General features: G+C 32.9%; 1 protein-coding gene across 10 annotated transcripts in view; it reads right to left on the bottom strand.

Moving 5' to 3' along the window:
• Nucleotides 1-19,953, bottom strand: part of ARL15 (ADP ribosylation factor like GTPase 15) — a 366,598-nt gene that overhangs the window by 159,091 nt on the left and 187,554 nt on the right. The window contains exon 6 of one of the 10 annotated variants that reach the window (XM_036225306.1): nt 4,171-7,967. The exons of 8 other annotated variants lie outside the window; for them this stretch is intronic. In XM_036225306.1, coding sequence (XP_036081199.1) covers nt 7,899-7,967 — 69 coding nt within the window. In that variant the 3' untranslated portion in view covers nt 4,171-7,898. Of the gene's footprint in view, nt 1-4,170; nt 7,968-14,072; nt 19,587-19,953 lie in introns of those variants that run through there. One more of the 10 variants, XM_036225307.1, reaches the window with a different exon arrangement.

The following is a 19,953-nucleotide window of genomic DNA, read 5'->3' as shown; positions in this document are numbered from 1 at the left end:
ATAAGATATGTTCAGAAACAGTGATATGCTCATATGACAGAATAATATATAGCAACAAAGAGGTATGAATCACAGCCTCCAAGATAAACATGGATGAATCTCAAAATAATTATCATGGACAAAAATAGGAAATCTCAGAAGAACACATTTAGTGTGATTGCTAATCTACATAAAGTTCAAAAGATAGGCACAACTCTACAATACAGTATGAGGGAGGCATATACATAGGTGGCAGAAGTATAAAAAGCAAAGAAATAGGCAACACGAAATTCAAAACAGTGGTTACTTCACTTCTGGGTTGGGAGGTAGGGGGAGCCATGCAAATGAGGGGTACAGAGATGCATAAGGCACTGGTGGTGGTCTAGTCTTTGATGTAGGTAGTGGGGACACTGACATTTGAAAAAATATTCTTTAACTACATATAGTTTTACATTTTTCATATATTTCATAATAAGGAAAGGAGGGAAGGGAGGAAGGAGAAAGGGAAGGAGTACCAAAGGTAGGAAATAAGAGAAAGAGAGAGGAAGGAAGGAAAAAAAGAGGGTAATTATAAAGTCCTCGAACTATAGAGAAAAAAAAGTGAGTCTGGCATGATACCTTCTTTTACATGAGGATATAATGTCACAAGATATATCTGTAACACAACTACGAGAGGCTATAACAAGAAGGTGTACTTAGACTCCCTTTACTGAAATTGATGAGCCATCTGTCATAATACAGATGATTTATGGTTGAAAGTCAGGATCAAAAACACCGGTATTTTCTTATTGGAAAAACAAGAGTTTCAATAGATTTAATTTCCTCTACACTTTTTAAGTACTAGGTTGGATATCATAAAAATCCACTTCCACATTTCTTCAATTATTTGTAATAAAACAAGGAAATATATCAGACCACAGAGGAAATTGTTTCTTCCACACTTTAGAAATCTGAAAGGTACTACTTTTATATATGATCATCTACCACAAATAAGTTTGAGAGGTTGAAAAGCCATTCAGAGCGTCAACACTGCTAACAGTAGCCAAACAACCTTTTGGCGAATGCTAATATAAATGTTTTCATAACCTATGTTTTTTAAGGTCACTATTCAAATTCCATAAGCTATACATATCTCTGTTTTTATAGACTTTATTTCTGAAGTTTTGAAGGGCTGGGAACTGTTACTTGAACATCACGCTAAGAGAAAAACTTTCAGCTTGGAAATATCCTATCATGCTGCAGAGCTCTACTCATCTACATATGCAGTGAGGGAAGATAGAAGAAGGGAAGATGAGGAAAGCTGAGGTCCAGAGACTGTCTGCAGAGCATCTGTTCCATCAACCCAGTTGTAGGCCTTCTCCTGGACCAGTAAAACTCCATCTGGTGCAGGAAGTTAACTGTTCCCCAGGGGGTGTATGCCCACCTGTCAACTGACAGTTGGGTTTGTGCCACTAAGAAGAAGGGCAAACACATTTTGGCACTGGCCTTTGCAGCATTTCTTTAACTTAATTGCTGAGCAAGACTTGAGATGAAGAGATGAGGAAACAGAAAAAAAAAAAAAATGCAGTGGGTCCTGCTGGACCCAGGCATCAGCTAGGGAATCTGGGTCACGCCTAGAACAGGCGTCTGATGGGGTATGCCATGGACGGCGGGGAGTGGCAGGGAATAGTGCCAGCCTCTGCCTTTCTGGGCTTGCCAGGCCTTGGCAGGGATTCTGGAAAACGAGACATCCCAAGTCAGACACATTTCCGTACATTCCTCTCCCTCCCCTGCCTCCAGCTACTTACATGTCGCTAATGGACAGACTGTTGAATTTTTTTAAAAAAAAAATAACAGTAGGATATGGAATCAATACATGTTTATCACAGAACTTTTAGGGCTAAGATATACATACAAAAGTACTCTTCTTGTAAAGCTCTATACTAAATATTTATTCCAAATGATGCCCAAAACCTATTTGGAATCGTTCTGGCATTTGGCTTTAGAAACCTTGGCTATTCTTGTCAATACCTTCAGGACTGAAGATGTTTGGTTGTAAAGAGTAAGTAAATTCTATTTATCCTGAATGTATAAGCAGGTGCTCAATAAATTCATATTGAATAAAAGGACAAAAGAAGGATAAAACAAACAAGGTCCATAGGCATATTCATAATTAAATAGGTGACAAAGCATGAAATAGAAAAGAATTTTTTATAAATAAAAGCCAAAAACATATAAAGGTTTTCTGGTACGGCTCATATGCTAGAAGCCAGATGACCATTTCAACAGAGGAAAGGAGGCATTGCCAAAATAACATAAAGCCTCTCATGGAAGTCTGGAATGCAGAGAATATCAACCTTTTTGTCATTGCATTATTTCTTAAAGGGTTCACATCCATGTGTTTCATGTCTTTCGTCCTCTAGTCCTACGGTCACCAAGGCACCAGGCCTCAGAGGGCTTTCCTCCCCCTTACAGAGCTGGGTTCCAGAGATATCTTTGACCAGGTCTCTAACATAACCCCAATCCAGACAATCGTTAGGCTGATCTTTATTCTGTCAAATTGTATAATGACATGAATTATCAAATCTAGATATATTTTAAATATGAAAAATAAGATCCGAATTGTACCATTTCAAATTTTATCACTTTTTCCTGCAATACAATGTCATAAATGTAAAGTCTCTGTGCTTAGAAGATGGCATTCATACATTTTAGGGGTATTTTTTTCAAGTCTTATTGCATCATCATTACATCCTACACACATTTTATAGGCACAATGACATATAAACATGTAAAGGAAGTATTCATAAAGGATGAGTGATGGTCAAACACAAAGCCATGCTTTGATGTTAAAGATGCAGCCTGTTCGTGTTGAAAAGGACATGTGATTGAATTCTTGGTAATCACTGGGAAGAGTGTCTATTGCTCAGTGGAGAGGGCTCACAGAAGTCTTGTCTAGGGAGTTTATGCTCTTCTATGGTGCATTCTCCATAGCACAAATCAAACATGAGAGATTCTGGCACTGAGCCAAATGTCCGGGCCAGGGTGTTTTCTGGATCCTGATGGGCTCACTCTGAGACCAAACCAGCACCCCAATTCTGACCTAACATGAACTGAAAAAAACTTGGGCAGCATTTGGGCAAAGAGTAAGAACACTGCAGGGGGGTGAGGTGGTCTACTAACTCTCCCTCCACACACATGCGCATGTTCATCACCCCTCTACTCCACTGCTATCTTTCCCTAAATAAAGAGCTAGGATTTACTTCAGTGGATATTCTGAGACTTATAATCTAAAGGCAGAAGGGAGGTGCAAAGGTCTCCAATACAACTATTCTTCCTACAAGTATTCTACCTATTAGAAGACTGATTTTGGTTACCAAACCTCTTTTGAAAAAAAAAAAGGTGATTTGCAAAATGCGGAAAAATGACTTTAACTTACTCTTTTCTCTCTTAAGTATCAATATTACATAATATTTAAGTGACTTCTCTATTAAAAGGAAATGCAGAATATATTTTGATGAATATCGAGTCTGCTATAAAGCAAGAATTATCTTAAATATCAATTTACATGAATATATTCACACACACACAGTTATTTTTTAAAATGTGCATCCTTAAGTGCAGATGTGTTTTCAGTGTGGTCTCAGAGTGAAGGTTTCTATATAAGGTGCAGTCTGTGAAACAATTAGAGAAACAGATGAAAAGCATTTCAGATGATTACCCCAGAGACAAAATGGTTCTCAAAATTTGATGCATATATGCCATACAGGGCTAGTCAATACATTTTTGACAATTACCACCTGCCTTAGAAAATGTCATAGCAGTTAATCTTGATGTTTACCAAATTTCTGACTTCTACCATGACTAGTCTTTACAAGGTTTTAATTTAGATTTTTTGAAAAGTGCCACATTCTCCAATACATTAAATGCACTTCCATTTCTTGAAATATATAGAAAAAAACAGAACAATTCTACTCAATGAACTTTGTTAGAAATACCTAAATTGGGTTTTGATATGAAAATATTAAAGATTTTGAGTTCATTAAGATGTACAAATTGCTAGTTATAAAAGCAGTCATGGGGATATAAAATACAGAATAGGGAACATAGTCAATAATATTATAACTGTGTATAGTTTGTCAGATGAGTACTAGACTTATCGGGGTGATCACTTCATAAGTTGTATAAATGTCTAATCACTATATTGTACACCTAAAATATATCAACTATAATTGAAAAATAAAAATAATTTAAGAATTAAAAAAAAAAGATTTAAGAATAAAAAAAAAAGAGTTCAACAGTAAAACAGAGAGATTCCCAACAAAGATACAACATAACCCCAAAATAAATCATGATATAGAGACTACACAAAGGTAAAATAACATTAACAACAATAACAAAAGCACTGAGGTATATAATTCAGATAGATATTTTAAATAACTATTACCACTTTCTCTTAAGTATCCTAATAAAAGTTTTAGAGCATTTTTAGAAATGCTACATTAATTTTTACCACCATCTGAATCATTTATTTTATCTATCTCTAAAAGGAAATTACTATCACCTCATTATGAAGTAAATAGTTTTGAAAACTGCCCAGTTGGAAACCATGTGTTTTCAGTAATGAAAATATAGATTCCTTCCCCGAGTATTTACTAACTTGATAAAAGGTAGATTCACAACATTCTTAAGAAGAATATCAACTATTTCAAAGAAGAGAATAGTGGTATAAAATCAAGATTCAAGATTCTTGAGAGCTAAGAAATAGTTTTTAATGTGTTTTCTATCCTTCAGTGTGCCTGCAGCATTCTATAGGACAGGGAGAATTCAGGATTCCATTGCTCCTTTGAGGTCAGATGAGTTTATCTAAAATCCCAGTCTGTCTGTCTGTCTTCCATCACATGTGGTAGAGGTATTTAATAAGATGTACCCCAAAAATGAACTATGGTTTAATGTAAAGGTAACTTTTTAACTCTCTGATTGTTATTTATTTCCCATCTAAGCACAGAATGGTTTACATTTAGAAAATTTATTGTTCATTTTAGAATGGTTAACAATTCCCAAAATATGACCTGTTGTGTTATTTCTCCACTCCTTTTCTTAACTTGTTCTCTTTGCCACTAAAGACCCTTTCCTATCTTTCTATCTCCTTCTTGTCTCTCATTTATAAAAATGATGAATATAAACACATGCATAAATGGAGCCTGAAAGCTGCTAGAGGTGGGGTCACAGCCAGGAAAGCTTTGGGGGACTTTGGGTGTTTACAGAAATTGCTTTTGGTGTCATTAGCTCTTTAATGCAGTCTTGTGTTATTTCTAAAAACAAAGACAGACTGGACAGTAAGTTAAGCCCAAATCAGCAGGCTTTCTCCCTGAAATACTGGAAAATAATAATCACTGCAAATTGGCAGCTGGGGTCTGTCCGACTAGCAAGAAACATCCAAGGAAAAAACTTGACTCAAGCCTTCAAAATGAAAAAAAGAAAATTAAGTTATATGTTAAAAATCAAATAAAACATTCTTGTTATTTTATTTTTTTAATTCAATGACAAGAAATTGTTGTGGTGGACTGGAAAAAGCAGATGAGTTAAAGTCAAAGGCCTGGGTTCAGGTTACGAAATGGATCTTGGGTAATTTATTACTTCATTTCTGGGACCTTCATTTATAAAATGGATAAGGAAACAATGTCATGCTTCCCATGACAGTGAAAAGAATGACCTGATATAATGTTTGTGAAACATACCTTGCACTATACATGTGCTAGTTCATATTAATTTTAGTCTCTCCTCAGTGTTTCCATATTAGTCTTTACATATTTCCATTGACTCTTACGTTAATATATTGCAACTATTTGTTATATGTAGGTGAAGGGACCATAACTTATTCATCTTTGCATCTCCTTGCACAGTATTTGGCATACAGCAGGTAAGCAAAAAACATTGGTCGAGAGAATGAACACAGTTGTTTTGTTAAATAAATACTGAAATTTTAAAAAACACTAAAATATGCTTAAAATTCTGAACAAGGTATCTTTCATCTTTGGGTAACTTCCTTCTGCCAATTTGCAGATAGGCAGGCATATTTACAAATAAGTTTCTACAGATAACTCTTTACATTCTGGTCACTATATAAGGCTGAAATTTGGTCTATCTAATGTACTTTTATTCTATTGAACAAAATTCTTATAGCCAAAGCATCTGAACCACAACTGTAGCAATCCAATTCACCTTCTGGGTAGTCTTATGACATAAAGAATACACTTAAGCCTGCATACACTTTATAGCCCTAAGGCAAGTGTAATCACGGAGCTTGAGGTAACGTCTGCTACAATCAGGTAATAATATTGCCATTTGTTGGGCTTCAATTTTTATCTCAAACACAAGGTTTTAGATTCCCTTTATAGATGATAGATAGACAGACAGACAGACAGAAAGACAGACATATAATTAGATCGCGCGTGCACACGTGCACACACACACACCCCAGTATAGAAAAGCTGGCACCACCAACAGTTCTTTAATCTCATGTGGAAATGGCTTTTATCGGCTAGTCTTACAGAAATGGTACTGAAATAAAAGTTGTGTTGTGATCAATAACTGTAAATTCTTTTTCTAGTATATAAACTCCAAAGTCTTTTTAAATGTGCAGGAAAAAATATTAAAAATTCGAGAAGGTCACTTGTAGGTTCCTATAATAACATTTAAGCTGAGCAACATGTTCTAGGAACTTGGGTATTTTTCGGTAAGTCAACTTTTTTTTATCGAAAAGGTGTAAATAACAGTAAGATATAAAATATACCAGCTTAAACTTGAGGTGGAGGAAAGAGGACATTGAAACCTTATTTGGTTTTCTCAATTAACACTTACTATACTCTAAGTGGAGGATACACACACATCAGAATGGACACGCAGGGACGAACTGAAGAGCATCCTCCAGTGATGAGGATGTGACTTCACAAATGCACTGTTACAGCATTTCCAAAAAAAGGCAGGGCTGGTACCTCATTAAGGGTGGGACGCAGGGCATAAAAAAGTGCAATGACTCGCTTAGTGTTCAGCTTCTCTTTCACATCCAAGCTCATTGTACAATGGACCAACCATGACAATATATTTTAAACTTACAACACTGAAAAAGAATCCGGAATCACATAATTATTTCATAAACATCTGTAAGACTGAAGAAAAGTTTGATGCTGCCCTGTTTGCTGCAATTCAAAGGTGAGTTAAAACCAACTTTAGAATTAATCGCTCTTGAAGATCTGAAAGCTTTCTAATGGCAAGATTTTCCAACTTTGCAATTTAACGACAACCCTGCTGTTGGCCTTTCCTGACCTGTTGTGAAGTAAATCAGGCAAACTAATGCGGGCTAACAAGTCTTTTTCACACAGTTCCATCACCCTGCCTCTCTTTTTCTCTGTAGACATCGCCTTTCTCCCACTCTGTCTAGCCACCCTCCTCAAAGCACACAAAATGGCCACTGTAACCCTGCATTACTGCTCATTAGATCACAGGTTAGTCAAGTGGAACTGCCCGGGGTTCCCAAAGGAGAGCTATACTTCAAAAATCTGTCCATGTCAAATGAAGAAAAAAAACCCTGAGCGTGGGGTCACCCAGATCAATGATCAAAAGAAACTGAGAATGAAGGGGGGTAAAAAAGCACACACACAGGTCTGATTTATTATAAGGAATACAGAGATACGATGCGTTTTCTCCTCTTATGCCCTGCGTTCATTTTTTTATTAAGTAATTTGTTTCAGTCAGGTCATTTTGGTTGTTAAATTTTGGGCTTTTGGAAAGTCTACAACTAAGCCTTAAAATTTCCTCCCAAAGAAAACACACTCCAGGAAATCCAGTTTTTAGGAGGACACTCAATTATTTCCAAAAACACTTGAAAAGCAATAAAAGTAGTGCAAAGTAATCCACTTTTAAGGCTTGAGAAGATTCTATTTAAATCCGAAAGTAAGAATCGGGTGCGATGAACGCTCTAAAACAATCCCAGTAGCTTCTTGGGCCTTCAAAGAGAGGAAACAACAAGCCTGTCAATCACATCATGAGAACACACCAAGTGACAAGCTATAAAAAAGCAGATTTCTAGGCTTTTGTGGGGCCTCACGGCAATCTAGAAATCTGCAGGTAGGGCCACAGTTTGTTCAAGCATCTTCCTTATTTTTACACTTTGGCAAAGTATAACATTCTACCTTGCTTTTGTACTTTTTTTTATTTAAAGCTAAAGCTACTAACGGTACTGCAAAATGACATATTAAAAAATTAAGGCAGAATAACATCTAGAAAAATGTAAAAAACAGCTTTAAGTATCAAATTTCACACATGAAAATCACCAAAAGATTTGATTTTCCTGGTTTCCTCACAACAAAGAAGAAAGTACATTTTATCAAAGCTAATGATTTATAATTGTTTCTCATGAGAACTCTAAAAATGGATGAAAATAAATTAATTTCATATAATAAAAGTTGTAAGGGTTGTGTACAGTAGTCATTGCTTTTTGTGTCAATTTTTTTGTATTTATAATTTATTCTTTAAGCACCCTCAAAAGTATATAAACACATTGTGCCTAAACTAGATTTTTTTCGTTTCATTTTCTGTTATTTAACAAGCACTAACGTGATACTATACCAGACACAGATATCAATGCCATTTAATCCTAATAACATCCCTGTCCGGAAGAGGTGGGGGTTGGGTGCCGAGGACTGTGAGCAAGGATGAATACTGACTAAGCACTCCATGTGCTCAGTCCTCACTTAATCCTCACTATTTGCTTTGAGGTAGAGTCTAGGATTATCCCCATTTTACAGATGAGAAAAGACTTAAGTTTTTCCCCTACATTACTCAGCTGGTCAACAGTAAGAAGGATTTAAATCTAGATTCTGACATCAAAGTCTTATTGTTTGTCATTTCCAAACCCAAGTGCCAAGTTCAATACCCATCAAGTTGAACATGTGTATATCCTATGACCTAGTAGTTTCAATTTTACATGGATATACTTGAAAAATGCTTGCATATATACGCAAGGAAACATGCACAAAGATATTCATCAACTTTGTTTATAACCTCAAAAATCTAGAAAGAGCCTAAAACTTTATCACTGAGAGAATGAATAAATAAAATGATTCAGTCATGCCTTGGCACATAATACATCAGTGAAAATGTGTAAGCTAGATTTATATATAGCATATAAGCTCAAAAATTATGTTAAAGCACAACAAAGTATACACTGTAAGAACCACTTACATAAATTTTTATCACACAAAACATTACTATATATTATTTAGAGATATAGCTATATTTATTAAAGGTATAAAAATGTACATTGGAAAAGTTAAACACCAACTTCAAGATAGACTCACTCCTGAAGAAGTGAGAGGAAAAGGACTTTAACTGCATCTTTAATAATTTGTTTCTTAAAAAAGAAAAAAAGACTAGAAACAAATATAGTAAAAATGTTAATATTTGCTAAATCTGGGTGATGAGTAAATGAATTTCTCTGTTATATTATTTTCTGTACTTATCTATATGTTTGAAGTTTTTATAATGAAAGTATGACTCCTTAGATGCACATTCACATTAAATCAACTAAATCCTTGTGAAATCAGAATTGAAGTTCTGCTAAGTCTCCTTCCCTCCTTTGACTCAATAAACTGTTTAAAACTCATGGTAACAACCTAGAGACTAAATTATTGAAATATAGTTTTCTTGAAATGATTATATCTTACTGTAAGTATCTTAGAAGTACCATCTTTAAGATAATTACATTCATTAATATACAGTCCAGATTTCATTATGTTGTTAAGGAAAATTCATTAAATTGGTGCTTCTAACCTTTTAACATTCAAGGTTTTATAATAATGTAGCTGACGTCTGAGAGTTGTCAATTAGACAGGAACAGGGTACATAATTAGAAAACGAAATACTTTTCACTGTATGCCTTTTTGTACTTTCTTAAAAATGTAATGTGATTTTATTTATAATTCAGATTTTTAAATAAAGTGAGAATGAATGGATTTTTAAAGATTATGTAATACTTCATGGAGATCCAAATGAAAATGATAGACACATTTCTTTATGATATTAGTCATTAATAGAGATCAAGTAATTTCAACAAAAATTTGTCTCAAACTTATATGTATTTGTGAACAAACTATACCTGAGAAAAGTTGTTATTCTAAAAATAATTTCAGTGAAAGTAAACCCAGGAATTACAGCCATATCTCTTGCTCTAACATCTTAGAAATATGACATTTTTAATAGCGTGCATTTTTCAGTTCGGTTTTACGATGGCTAAAGAACCAGATGGCAAAATTTTGAATAATTAGAATCCAAATAAGAGCAAGTACTAAAAGAATTACAATTTTTGCACTCCATTTTTATCAGATAAAACTATAAAAACGAAGATCCATATCTAGTATTTTACAAAGAAGCAATGTCCAGCCCCTCATATGGAGTTAGTATAGCTTAAACAAAATATTCTATACTTTCTGTATCTACACTGCTAGGACTAATGTTAAATAATTAAAGAATGGGGCGCCACACCTTCAGAATCATTAAGGATGGACTGTATTTCCTGACAGCAGAAAACTGTGCTGATTAAGAGTTTAAAAGACTTAATACCATGAAGGAAAAAAAAAAAAAAAACTTCTGGTAAAGTGCAAAAGAGATAAATATATTAATAAAAATGTTCTGTTAACTACAACAGGTTCAAGCAATCTGGTGATCTCATGTTTTACCTTAAAATCTGTTTTCCCCTTTAACCTAAAAAATGAGCTTAATTTGCTTATTAATATAAAAGTCATATAAAGCCATTAAGAAAAAATAGAAAGATGTCTAAACTTGAGCTTTAAAGATAAACATCAAATATAAAAATATAGGAAATTGTTATTTTTTATTGTCCAAAACATGCATTTTTACACTTACAAATCTCTACCCACACATAAAAATAATTTGATTATTTAAACTTAATTTTCCAATAAGTTTGACAAGTACTATTTTGAATGAAACTATTCTAGAGCTGGCTAAAATATATATCTTTATAATGAGAAAGATATTCTTTCTTAAGAATTTATGTTTTATAAAATTAGGGTATTTATCTAGACACAATGATTTGCTTTTTGCATGATAATGATAATAATAACAATAACAGTACTGATGACTACTTAGCTCATATAAATTATACTACCTCTATCTCAAGATCCTTTTTGGCTTATTTTTTTAGGATCCTTCTAATGATTATTCATTTTTCTCTTCAATGCAATATCTTTCTTTTATAGCACCATTAACAATTGTAATGCTCCAACCAGCTGTTCTCTAAGGGTTCCCCTGCCAAGCTCTTATTTTCATTTCATAATTTCTTTGTTCTACTTGTCTAAACTATACACAAGTTACCCAGATTTTCCACTCTGGCCCATTTCAGTAAAGACTTGTTTTGGCTTGACGAATTATTAGTCATAGCTACAGTCTAAAAATAAATAATTTATTACAAATTCTACATGTTAAAATGATATTGTTCTATGTAACCTCCAAATTATTTTACAGTTTATATGCAGAGCCTCCTTCCCATAAGGCTTAGTTGGTTTCACTTATCATTTTTGAAAACAATTCCAGTTGTTTTTATGGAGCTACTTACTGTCTGAAAGAGCATGTTATTCTAAAAGCTGCCTAAAAGAACATTTTTTAAAGCCCCATAATCTTATTTCAGGTATGAAAGGAACTAAACTCAATCTTTGTACACTGCTTAACACAATTGAATCTAGACATTTGAATGTGTTAAATTATAAACCTAAAGAAAAGAAAGTGAAACCCTACTCGACTTTTCTTTTACAACTGAGTAGCAGAAAACTTTTTTTGATCAAAGATTTATGTGTGTTCAAATTTAGATGTCAGAATTTCCAGTAAAGAAGGTAATTCCTACTTCACTATTGGACACTGTGATAGCACACACAGCATAGATCCTAACAGGCTCAGTCAGGAGGGAACTGTATGGTGTTTGCAAAGTGAGATGTTATTTTTGTTCAAAAGATTCTTGTACAGCATCTTGTTTACATTGAAAGCCTGTTATTGTACCTTCATTCGAAACCACTAGATACCCCTATTCTTAAGCTATCTATCTGGTAGAGGTTAAATGAATATTTAAACAATAGAGTTGTTCACGGCTGAATAAGGAATTCCACGTAAAGAGATACTACTAAAGAAAGAAAAAAAAAACAACGTGAGATTCTAGATACCACTAAACAAAAGGGAGATGAGCTTCTATACACAGATTACTTGGGTGTGGATTAGTTCATTTGTACCAGAACCCATCTACTTTGGAAGAATGGATGCTTCTGAAAGGCATTCAGTTGATTGTATGTATCACTGCACAGGTCTAGTTCACTGTTTTTATCAAAGGCACATAAAATTCATAGGTAAAGAAAAAAAAAATAAGGTGGCAAGAAGAAAAAGGCCTGTTTCTTTTCATCTCAAAAGATGAAAGTGAGTATCTTTCATTATGTGTTTTTGTTCTTATAGGAAGGTCAAAAATGTGTGATTTTCATACTAGTGCTAACATAGCAGAGCTTTTCAAAGACACTGCCAGAAATGGACTGGTTTTCTTACCTGCTTGTTCCATACTTTAAGGATGTCTGCTTCATTATAAATCTTGCTGGTTCCCCAGACTTTCTGTAGTCTGGCTTTGCTGTGATTACTGGTCAAAACCTTTAATTACAGTATATAGTTTGTGCAGCTGCCTGGAAATTGGTCTCAGGGTCAGTGGCTCTTCCCATTCCCCTCTTTCTATTCTTTTGAAGCAATATTGCTGAACTGAAGGCATTGTTCCAGCTTTCTGGTGTGCTCTGTCTGCTGCACACTATGAATAGCTTTGCAATCACTCTAGCAATTGGTTCTTCAACTGCCTTTAGGTTGTCAATTGTAATTCATTGGCTCCAGGCACCTTTTCTCTTTTCATTCTCTTGAAGTCTTTTCTTATTTAATTTGCAATAATATTAGGGAATGTCTTCTTCAGACTTGTCACTAATGTCTTCCTGATTATGAGGCTGGGTGTACATTTGACTATCATACATTTGCCTGTTAAAATGTTTCTACGATTGATTCCTTTATCTCTTTGGCTTGTGATGACAATCTTTGCAGCATCTTGTAAGAAATGTGGCTTAATCTTGAAGTCTTCTTTCTAAAGAATCATCTAAAAAATCCTCCTTAAAATGATATCATTGGAATTAATCTATATAATTAGTTATAGTTATTTTTATAACTTCCCAAAGATATAATTTTTCATTTTTATTCTTCTTAAGCTTTCATATTTCCTATCCATAATTATGCTCTATTCTTTTTTAGTATACAAAAATAAATTTGAGCTCCATACAACTCAAATAGTTAACTAAGAAATAAAGGGTTTCGACTATTTGAGAAATCAGTGCCTATGTTTTTAGAACTTTTTAGAAGACCTATACTACTTCTCAGATATCTTTTTAGAAATTTTATAAGAAGACATTCGAACTATTCAAAATGAGTTCTAATGCTTCTGCATTACAGAAAGTTTATTTTTCTTTTGGGAACAGAATAAATAAATATATCCATATCCTTTGATCTACTACAGAAAAAAAAAATCTTAAGTGTATCATATCTTAAATCCTTAGTTCTGGATAAAATCCAGCAGATTAACCCCTCTCATTAGTCTCAGCCATCCCAGAGCAACCAAAGGTATTTTTAAGCAGACACTATGTAATAATAATAATGATAATAATTATCATAATGATAATAACTAACGCTTATTGTGCTTTTTATCTTCAAAGCACCTTACTGACATTAACTATGTGTCTATCTCCAAATTAATTTAACTCAACAAATGTTTTATTAAGCTTGTAAACTATGGAATGTGCAGTACCTGAGTTTTCATTTGCAAAATGAATGAATGAATGAACGAATGAATAAAACTAAGGGCCAAGGAAATGATTCTGCAAACTCTGCCTCAGAATCATTTGTTGCTTTTGTTAAATGAGGGTTAATGAACTACTAATTTTTACAAAACACAAAAATGAAATACAGATTTAAAGGGTGAAGTTCACCAATATAACCACTCACGTATATATTGCTTCAAAAAGACCCAGAAAGAAGCAAAATGTTGTTTTATTTAAATATGTACAGAAAGTGGTAAATGTGAGAATTTTAAAAATCCTAAGTTTCACTGATGTAATAAACAACTGTATTAATTACAAAGCTAAATTTGTTTTTGTTAAATTGAATTCATTGCTTTAAAACCACTTCCTTTATGTTCCCATAGAGCTTCATTGTGTGCCAGCCTCCGCATGAGAAACGTAAACAGTTAAAGGCAGCTTGTGATGCCAGCTCTACATAGTTAAAATATAGGCAATTTGTAGAAACATATTAGAGGAATATTACACAGTTAAGATGTTCTGCCACTTTCTGTGAGGGATTTTGGGAAGAAAATAGTAGCTTGCTTTAAGCAAGTGGACAACCACAAAAATAAATACATAAAATACATGAAAACAAAAATTTTTAAGTACAGTAATTAACAGATTAACACTTTTTAAAACCATTAACACAGAGTTGTCAGGTTCCACGTTCAGGTCTGATGTAGAGGGAAAGGAAAATACTTATATTCAGGGATAGAAACAAATGAGTCATATTGGGTAAAGAGGGTACGAAAATCTGGATAAAGTTGATGGTGTCAGGCCAGTAGGGACGCATGTATGTTAAAACTCAGAGGTAGTAACTTATTCAAAGAACATATACTGAGCACAGAGATACAGACAAGCTAAAATTCCTGTCCTTCAAGAACCTTACAATTTTGAGGGGTAGTCAGGAAAGTTAATAGGCAATTAAGTCTAATGTTATGATTAGGATAAGCCTCGGATGCCTTGGGAAGTCAGAAGGAGGGCACCTGGCTCAGCTGAGGGCATTGGAAATCTTGCTGTGACACCGTAATCTTCAGGTGGCTTCCCCAAGGCAACAGGACAGTGCGTGGTAAATAAACGTGAGTGAGAAAAGGGAATTCAGTGATCGAGTACGTTAACATGTAAGATCTGTGGCATTTCATCTGATTCTAGAAGGAATTAGAAGATCATGCTGGCTTTTGATATGGGTATCGTGAGAAATAGATAAGAAGTCTGTTCTTTCTGGCCTATGCAGAGGAATAGGGAAAAAGGGGGAGTGATGGGCATGTAAACAACCTCGAAACTGAAAAAGCAGAATTGGTAGAATCGAGTACCGAAATGTCTGGTTGTAGAAGGAAAATAAGAGTAAGAACTGGAAGCGATCCCAAAATTTTCCAGCTTTATGTAAAATAAAGATACGCATGAATTTAAAAAGCAATTGGGGTTTTATAAGAGAACATAATGAATTCTTTGGGGCATACATTGTTATATTTTGAAATGTATTACTTTGTTATTCTATCTAAATAATGTCATTGATAGAATTGACCTTTCCTATGTAATATATTTTTTAGTGGGAATTTATTAGCTTCCAGTGGGCAGGGCACATTCTCATAATATTGCCTGGTAGTGCAAGCACAAGTATACAAAGTGCCCTTGAATGGTGAGATTAACATGGCTAGATTTAGAATCAATTAAATCAAATATACAAATTAATTTTTCAGGTAATGCATATAAAAAGAAAAAGTCCGTGAATAAATAAAATATTCTGGCTGTTTTAGTATTCTTAGCTAAAAGTTATTTCTAATAACTTTAAAAATATATTTATAATAACGACACTATTGAAATGATTGCTATTTTAGCTTCTCTTGCAAGTTAGTAAACTTTCAGGAGATAACTGAGCCTTTTAGCGGAAAATTGACTTTCAAACCCTCTTATTGTTTCCTCAAGATTCAATTGTAACAGAGTGAAATACATCTGTAAGGAATGGACAAAAAATAATTTGCATCTCATATCATTTTAGAATAAGTATACATCCCATAAGGGAGTTTTCAAACTGCTCACACAATAGGTATGTACACTGCTCTATGTAAAATCAAATCAGTATTCTAAAATGCTGCCAAGAGGCAGGTCAGGATACTTGGAAGACTCTTAAGATTTAAAGTATATGACACTTTACAATGATTATTTTACAAACGCATGCATATTTCACTCCATACATAGAAAGTAATATTCAATTAAGCTAAGTATTTTATGTAATTTAAATACTGTTTTGCATATTCTAATAAAAGATTTGCCATGAAAAACAGATGATATTGGCTACTTCACAGACCTACCAAAAAAGAACCGCACTACTGTCAAGCAGTATAAAGAAAATTAAACTAGAGTCTTACTATTAATAGATAAACACTGCCCAAAATTTCTAATCCTTAGAAAAACTCTCTAACCCTTTGTAGGAAGGGGAAAAATTACACAATGTAGAAATATTTAGCGATAAACCAGTAATTATAATTAAATGTTAACAGTTAACACAAAACATATACTAGCACTCTCTTCCAGTACGATGTCTATAGACTAAAAAATGAAGACTAGATAAACTATTCATAATCCATTAAATATTGAAAGCATTGTTCAAAAATATGAATATTTATAATCAATACAAAACGGCCTAAAGAGTAATGTTTATATCGTGGAAATACTTGTAAATGCTCTTCTCATATTTACATTATATTCTTTTTGAATAGAATTCCACATTCTATGTAAATTACACAGCAAATTGAATTACAATTACATGAAAATTGAGAAATGGCCAATCACAAATTTTAATTTTAATCTTCACATTCTAAATTAGAAGCTGAATTTTCCTGTGGTACAATTAATAAGCCATGGAACCAATAGAATCATTTGATCTTATAATTCTACTTCAAAGATCTATGTTTCAGTTTTTGTATTTCTTAATAGTTGTTTCAACAAAAAAAAATTGAAGAAATAGTTAACACGGTATTTCTGAAAAGTTAAATACTTTTACGTTAAGGATATGGACAAATATCAAATCAGATTACATTGCTGAAAGGATAAACTATTTTTTTCATGTTGACAAAATACGTGATTTTATAAGACATTATAATGTCCAATAAAATGAAAATCAGATTTTGAAAAGCTAGGAAGTAAAAGAATCACGATCGGGAAAATAGGATTACATTTATTGGCTACTATATTAACTTAACTTCTCATAAAATCCTCCTGATCTATTATATAACTTCAGAACTGAAGTATGCTCTCCTGTGGGAGTTGTAAAATAAATTATATACAATTACAATTCAATACAAATAAAAAACTAACCTAATAACCCTTAAGATAATTCTCATTAAAACTTTATCATTTAAGAGTAGAATTTTCCCTAATGAATCAAGTGAGCTCCTTGACATAATTACAGATTTTTATATTATGTTTTCCATAAAGAAAAATAGTCGATTGTGAGTAAATTCTGGAAAACTGTGCTAACTACACCTCCCCAAAGTGAATACAACAAACATCTGTTGCAAGAACTGCTTGGCTTTCAGACAGTATGTAAAGGGTGTTCTTTTTCCCAGTGTTTTGCTACTTAAAGAAAAATAAAAACCAACACATGTTCCTACTATCAATTCTCAAAACATAAAATCTTAAAATTCGGGTAAGTTACCAGGTATATTATAGAAAGAAAAACTGCAATGTACAAGACTCCACTTACATAATAAAAGGGCAACAAAACAGTTGGGCATGTTGCCCTCTGTCTGTGAATTCCGAAGTAATTTTAACCATTGTCTTTCTATCTTAGTTCTCTACACAAACATAGCGATGTTCATTGCATAGAGGAAGGAATTAAAAAATACATAACTCCCTTATTATTTTCACTCTCTGTTGGAATCCCAGTGATAGCTCAGGTTTCTCTTATTTGAATTCCACTGGCTTCTATGGGATTCTACACACATCTACATCATAGAATCTTCATTAAATGACTAATGAATTCTTTAAGTTTTACTCCAGTGGCAGGATAAATGATTGTAAAATTTTACGTAATGCATTAAGCACAAAATGTAATAATTTCAATGGAGTGGAGGAATCAATGTGCCTCTATGACTCGTCTTTTCTTAACTACATCAAAGAACTGTTCAGTGCTTTTTTGTAAACTGCATTTTCTTTGATTCTGAAAGAACAGAATTTTGCCTAAAATTCAGATATTTTGCAAAGTAAAACACCACCTTTTTAACATTTGGAAATTCTAAAAAGTATACACAAATTAGCAGGTACAAATGAATAAAAATGTTTATAAGCAACAGAGCATGTAAAACCTTTATGATAAGGAAAGAACAATAAACAGATGGCCACTTATAAACATATTTCAAGTAACATGTAACTTTGCTCATTTTTCGATCTCCTACCTCCTCTTCTACCCATGCCTACTCCCAACCATTTTGAGGTTACTGTTTATTCAAATTTTAAGATTCAGTTTCACAATTCCATTCTTATGCTGACACTAAGGTATTGATTAAATTCCTAAAATATTCCTGGGAATATTTCAGCAAGGCATCCTAGCACCATACTAAAAAACCTTTGTCATTCAAACAACGAGAAAAATTGGAAGTTTCCATTTCTTTTTCTCGCAAATCCAAAGTATGGGCACTCATTATGTTTCAACAACCTTCAAGATTGATAATGGAATTTGATTAAAGCAGTCTAAAATGTTAACATGCACTTAGTATAGTATGTGTTTATAAATTCATAAGGAAAACGCTTTACTTAAAATAGTCCTCAAAATGGTATTTATGAATTCCATTACAAGCAAAAATTTTTAGGAAAATTCATTTTAAATTGATATAAAAAGGACAAAGTCACATATTCTCCAGCATATATCAGTTTAAAATAATTTTCAAATAATATCTATGATCACTGTACATTTATAGTCTGTTGTATTAAAAGATGAATCACAAAATTGTATTTGCCCTTTTCCTAGGAGACAGTCAGCCAACACACACAACACATACTCTGAAGCAATTAATTGTTAAAGCTTCCTTTACTCAATGTCACAGTCTTTATTTCCTATGTAGGATTACCAAGAGTCATATGTTGGGTTTAAAGAACACATTAGTTTCAATTTAATGGTCTCTAAAAATATATATATATATATATATATATATATATATAGTCTCTCAAATTAAAAAAATCTTTTCAGCTATTGCTCATAACTTAAATAAGGTAATTTGAAGTTATATCACTTGTATTATATTTATTTCATATGTGTTTTTATTATATATTACATATATTCGAATAAAATGTTATACTATCTATGTGTATTCTGTAATACATATATATATTTCCTATAATGAACTCAGAATAACAATATTTTTAGCAAAGTACCTTATAATCATAAACTAATTTAACATGCATACTACATATCATTATATGCTTTAATTTATATCCATTCTACAAACAGAAAGACTGGTGCTGTGAAGTTAAAGATTTACCTAAAGTCAAGAAGTTCACCATGATTACAATACTGAAGATCTGCACATAATGACTCTCTGAATAGATTTGTACTGCTATTTTTTTATCTTAATTACTTAATATTACCTATAAGGTATTTCACAAAATCTAAAAAGAAAAAAGGTGCTAACTACTTAATACTGAATGAGGCAACTAAAGACAGACATGAGCTCCATTAAATAAGAAATCTTTGTCTTTTAAAATATTTTTCTAAAACTTAAACAAAAATTCTTTATGATATCTCTTATACTTAGTACTTTAAACTTCAAAGGGAATTATCCAAGTTAATCCCACTCATTTATTATAAGAAATTGTATCATTCCCATTTTAAAGGTGAGAAGACAGGCACACTAAGAGTGAGGGAGGTCTGGAATTAGAACATGTCATGTTCTATGGTTTCTCATTCATTTCTCAAATGACAGAACAATGTCACTCCTATTAATCATCTTATTCCAAAGTCACTAAAGGAACCACACAATTTCCTGAAGGCGGAGGGAAAACATATTCTGAAAGTTCCAATGTAAAGGAACACATCAAAAGTTTTGATTTCACTGTACTTAGATTAAAATTGACTATA

Source organism: Rousettus aegyptiacus, unplaced genomic scaffold (genome assembly GCF_014176215.1).
Source record: "Rousettus aegyptiacus isolate mRouAeg1 unplaced genomic scaffold, mRouAeg1.p scaffold_m13_p_8, whole genome shotgun sequence".
Classification (NCBI taxonomy): Eukaryota; Metazoa; Chordata; class Mammalia; order Chiroptera; family Pteropodidae; genus Rousettus; species Rousettus aegyptiacus.
This window is presented reverse-complemented; position numbering and strand designations above follow the sequence as displayed.